Source organism: Etheostoma cragini, chromosome 19 (assembly GCF_013103735.1).
Source record: "Etheostoma cragini isolate CJK2018 chromosome 19, CSU_Ecrag_1.0, whole genome shotgun sequence".
Lineage (NCBI taxonomy): Eukaryota > Metazoa > Chordata > Actinopteri > Perciformes > Percidae > Etheostoma > Etheostoma cragini.
Window position 1 is genome coordinate 93,533 of NC_048425.1, and position 5,478 is coordinate 99,010.

The 5,478-nt window shown below is 41.4% G+C and overlaps 1 protein-coding gene across 3 annotated transcripts in view; it reads left to right on the plus strand.

Annotated features, from left to right (window-relative positions):
- Positions 1-736: 736 nt before the first annotated feature.
- Positions 737-5,478, plus strand: part of LOC117962117 (sialoadhesin-like) — a 194,299-nt gene continuing 189,557 nt past the window's right edge. For all 3 annotated transcript variants that reach the window (XM_034901225.1, XM_034901226.1, XM_034901227.1), the window contains exons 1-4: positions 737-782; positions 1,632-1,667; positions 3,945-4,208; positions 4,288-4,530. In XM_034901225.1, the coding sequence (XP_034757116.1) occupies positions 752-782; positions 1,632-1,667; positions 3,945-4,208; positions 4,288-4,530 (574 nt within the window). In that variant the 5' untranslated portion in view covers positions 737-751. The remainder of the gene's footprint in view (positions 783-1,631; positions 1,668-3,944; positions 4,209-4,287; positions 4,531-5,478) is intronic.

The following is a 5,478-nucleotide window of genomic DNA, read 5'->3' on the forward strand; positions in this document are numbered from 1 at the left end:
AGAGTATGTATGTATTTATATATTAGAGTATGTATGTATCTCCATATATTAGAGTATGTATGTATTTATATATTAGAGTATGTGTGTATCTCTATATATTAGAGTATTATATCTCTATATATTAGAGTATGTATTTATCTCTATATATTAGAGTATTATATCTCTATATATTAGAGTATGTATGTATCTCCATATATTAGAGTATGTGTGTATCTCTATATATTAGAGTATGTGTGTATCTCTATATATTAGAGTATGTATATATCTCTATATATTAGAGTATTATATCTCTATATATTAGAGTATGTATGTATCTCTATATATAAGAGTATATGTGTATCTCTATATATTAGAGTATGTGTGTATCTCTATATATTAGAGTGTGTGTGTATCTCTATATATTAGAGTATGTATGTATCTCTATATATTAGAGTATGTATATATCTCTATATATAAGAGTATGTGTGTATCTCTATATATTAGAGTATGTATGTATCTCTATATATTAGAGTATGTATGTATCTCTATATATTAGAGTATGTATGTATCTCTATATATTAGAGTATGTCTGTATCTCTATATATTAGAGTATGTATGTATCTCTATATATTAGACTATGTCTGTATCTCTATATATTAGAGTATGTCTGCATGCAGCAACACTGCATGTACTAGAGGAAGGAAGAAGAGTTATTCTTGATGCAGATATAATCTGATAAATACGTGCAGACATCATTTGTCCGCCTGTTAGGATGGAGGAGACATCTCTACTCTGGCTGCTCTGTAAGTAAACTGCTTTCTGGAAATATATCAGCTGAGAGAGATAGGGGTCAACTGATACTGGTTTCTCAAGACCAGATAGGGGTCGACTGATACTGGTTTCTCAAGACCAGATAGGGGTCGACTGATACTGGTTTCTCAAGACCAATACCGTTATTAATAGTTAATGTAACATTCACAGTTAAAATGAAAATCTTTAAATCAACACTAGAGAACTTTTCCTGCTTCGGGTCCCAGATCGGGTCCCAGATCGGGTCCCAGATTGGGTCCCACATCGGGTAGCAGATCTATAGTTCTGGTTCTATAATATAGTTTAATGGACCATTCTGATTCCGACCTGTAGAGGCCCCGGAGGAGGAACAGGTCTCTAGTGGTCCTTTAACCCTTGGACGGTCCTTCATGTCCCGGGGACTTGTTCAGTTTATTGACTTCATGTGGAGAACTTCATGTAAACTGCTCTGGTTTATTTATTTGTGGTTTATTTACAATACCTGATAGTAATGATAGTAACCCAGTCCCCCGTAGTCCAGCAGACAGGTTTCATGGTGTAGTTCTATCTATTGGCCACTAGATGGCGCTCTGAGACCAGACATGAACATATCAGCATGTTGAATAGAGGGTCCAGTCTAGTTGGACTTAAGATCTCAACTCTCTGTCAGACCCTTAAAGAAACACTCCCTTAGTCTACATCCTGGATTCATTAAAGTAAATAATATATGAATAAAATATTACATTTTAGATGTTTGAGTAGTAATGGTGTCAAACCTCAAAGGACTTAAAGTCTGTCTTCAGCGTCTTATTTTCATGTCTTATTGAGACGTTGACCCTAACCAAAGTGTCTCATGTCTCCAGGTGTGTCCTCCCTGCTGAGCTGTCCCACCACCCAAGGTCAGTCCCCGGTCCTCTTGGTAGAACAGATCCTGTAAGACCCTGTTCGGATGGGGGGGGGGGCTGTGAGTGTTTAAGGTGCCCTGCCACGCGAAACCATTGTTACTTGTATTTTTTTTAAATCTGTGACGTTCATATATCTGTGTGTGAGTGTGTGTGTGTGTCAGCTCTAGCCAGTGAAAAGAAATAAGAGGAGAAATCAGACCAATCACAACAGCTGGTCAGTGATGTCATGCTAATATTCATGAGCTGGGCTAAAGGATGCTGATAGCCAGACTCTGATTGGCTAGCTGTTAGCCAATCAGAGTCCAGCAACTTATCTGGTTGAATATTAATGAGAACTGGCCCAAATGGAGCTGAGTCTTCCTGCAGCTTTCTACCCCACGCTAGCATGGCTTGAAACAAGGTAACCACGGTAACCAAATTACAGAGTCCATGCTAGGGTTTAGACAGTGTTCTTGTAATCAAATCAAATTCAACATCAGTCATTTTAGATACATTCTGCATTAAAATGTCTTCTTATTCGTAATGACGTCTGCCGATAACTTCCACATTATACATCGCACATTAAACTCTTCACATCATCGTGTTCACTAGATCAGCACGAGTCACATGACACAGGTCACGCTCATTTCTGCTCAAAGGTTTTTTTTCTTGCATTAAAGCTAGTTGCTAAGTGTAAAACCAGCTTTTTCTTACTCGTCCTAGGCCGTGCAACAGATCTGCATGAAACCTGGTTCCTAGCGTCTCCAGATGGTCGCGACTAAAAGTTAACCACAGAATTTTGCTACTAACAACTAGTAAGATACCGAACACATATCATATCATATCTCCGCCAAATTACATGTTATCAGCAAAAGACTTGAGACTAATGTTTCCCATCGGCCTTTAGGGGGCGCTATAATCAACGTATTGTCCAGTTTGGACCATTTTATCCCTACTGAGGTCGAGTGCGTTGTATATGACGACAAACGGCACTTCTGATTCATTCATCCAGATATACACCTGACTCTGATTCTCTCTACAAGGAGACCTACATTTATTCATAACTTAATATTGTAACTAGTGGAAACATACTGTCTTTTGAAGCTAAAAGCTATAGTGTCCCCGTCCTGCTGATGTCTTTGTTGTCTTCCTAACCCTTACAGAAGGTTTTGTATCCAGCCTAGAAGATTTTGGGGTCATTGTGATATTAATCTGTAGTGTTACATGCAAGATTGATACGCTGTATGTAAGAAATGTAAATAATTTGCCCGTTATATGAGTTATAATGTTCAATGTTTATTTTTGCACTGGATCACTCCAAATATATAGAACTGATGAGGCGTGGATCCCCGTCAGAACTGCTCTCAGTTCTAGTCGGGGCAATAATAGTCAGTGTGCCGATGTGCTGCAATAACAAACTATTATTGCCCATACTTATTATTATTCTTCCGCCAGATTTTTGTCCCACTACTAGTCCCGGAGCGTTGCCAACACGAACACACACAATACATCAAAACGTGTGTAATGATTGGGAATGGTGGGCTATGACTTTTCTAAGAGATTTGCCCCACAGTTTTCACAAAATTGGCAAAAAACGGAAAAACATTTCTCATTGACATGAACGGGAAATTTTCAGGAAATCACTCAACATACTTTAACAGTGAATGGAGGAAGATTGGGAACTCTTGTCATTTTAAAAGTTGCAGAGCGAAAAGTATAATTCATATCGCATACATGAGCACATTAACTGAAACTAGACAAGAATACCTACGTTTTGATGTTTAATTGCCCATGACCAGTTAGAATTGTTGGCGTGGGAACAAGTTATATAGAGAGAACCAAGATGATTATTTAATCAACATTCACCACATACACACACATTAGAAAATCTGAAGCAGTCTGAAAACGGGACGATACGTAAACTGATATCTGAACGCCCATTCAGCCCAATAAACACCAAAGTCTTGTCTTCGGTTTAAACTTTCAATCATGTTTCTACGTTAAAGTATGGCAACACAGCACGGTCCCACAGAGGGGGGGTTTGGAGCAATGTTGAGCAATTTCCTGAACATTTCCCATTCAAGTCAAAATGTCAGACATTTTTCGCCGTTTTTGGCGATTTCGTGAAAACCGCACGGCAAATCTCTTAGAAAAGTCATAGCCCACCGTTCCCAATCATTACACACGTTTTGGCGGAAGAATAATAATAAGTATGGGCAATAATAGTAATTGCGCCGATTGGCACACTGAACTAGTTTTTCAACCACAACACATTCTCCCCCCCCCCTCCAGTGTCTCTGACTGTGAGTCCCAGCAGCTCTCAGCTGTTTGAAGGACAATCTGTCTCTCTGAGCTGTGAGGAGGACGACAGTTTTGCTGGATGGACTCTGAGGAGGAACACAACCAGAGACACCAGGACTCAGTGTGGAGGGGGCTGGGGAAGACCTGCTGGTTCCTCCTGTATCATCAGCTACATGGTCCCATCCCACAGTGGGGAGTACTGGTGTGAGTCCAGAGAGGGACCAACCAGTACCAGCATCAGCATCACTGTCACTGGTAAGACCAGACTGGGGGGTCAGGATTGATGAAGCTGTGTGTGAATGGATGACATGCTGTAGTCTGTCTCTGTGTTGAGGTGGACCAGTGATCCTGCAGAGTCCTGTCCTCCCTGTGACGGAGGGACAAGACCTCACTCTGCACTGTAGGACAGAGACGTCCTCCAACCTCCCAGCGTCTTTCTATAAAGATGGCTCCTTCATCAGGACTGGGCCTGCAGGTCACATGACCATCCCCCATGTCTCCAGGTCTCATGAAGGCCTCTACAGGTGCAACATCAGCGGTGTTGGAGAGTCCCCCCCCAGCTGGGTCTCTGTCTCAGGTGAGGAGGTTACCTTTGATTTCAGGAGTTCATTCATCCAGATATTCACCTGACTCTGATTCTCTCTACAGAGAAACCTATGACCACTACCCCCCCTCCTAACCCTACAACCTCAGCTCCACCCAACTCCTCAGACCTCCTCCCCCTTGTGTTGAGACTGGTCCACCTGGTGGTCTTGTACTGCATCTTCACCTTCATCGTGGTGTCTTCATATCAACGCAGGACAGCAGGTAACTCTCTGAATCAAAAAGCCAGCGAGCTGAATGTCAACATCTTAACGAGGAGGACAAACCAGTGTCTCTGACAGAGGTCTTCTCCTGATCCTTTATCTAACCTGCTCTGACTGTAGGAAACAACCAGCCCGTCTCCATGGTGATGACCCCCCCCACCCAGGATGAGGACTATGAGGATGTCACCACGGAGCATCACTTCTGACCTGATGGGAGATCTTCCCTGAGGAACTCCACATGGAGTTAGACCTGGAGACTGTGGGCTGAAGGAGGACAACACAAACTCATTTAGATCATTTCGATAATAATTAAATCATTTATATTTGAACTTGAATCATTTCATTAAAACCTTAATAGTTTGAAATTGAAATCCAATAAAATATCAATGAAAATTCAACCCTACCTCTCTGTCTTCACATTCAGTTCTACTCAACATCCTGGTACTCAACCCTCATGTTGTCCTCATGTCGTCTTCATGTTGCCCTCATGTTGTCCCTCATGTTGTCTTCACGTTGTCCTCATGTTGTCCCTCATGTTGTCTTTATGTTGTCCCTTATGTTGTCTTCATGTTGTCCCCATGTTGTCCCTCATGTTGTCTTCATGTTGCCCTCATGTTGTCTTCATGTTGTCTTCATGTTGTCCTTATGTTGCCCTCACGATGTCTTCACGTTGTCCTCATGTTGTCTTCATGTTGCCCTAATGTTGCCCTTATGTTGTC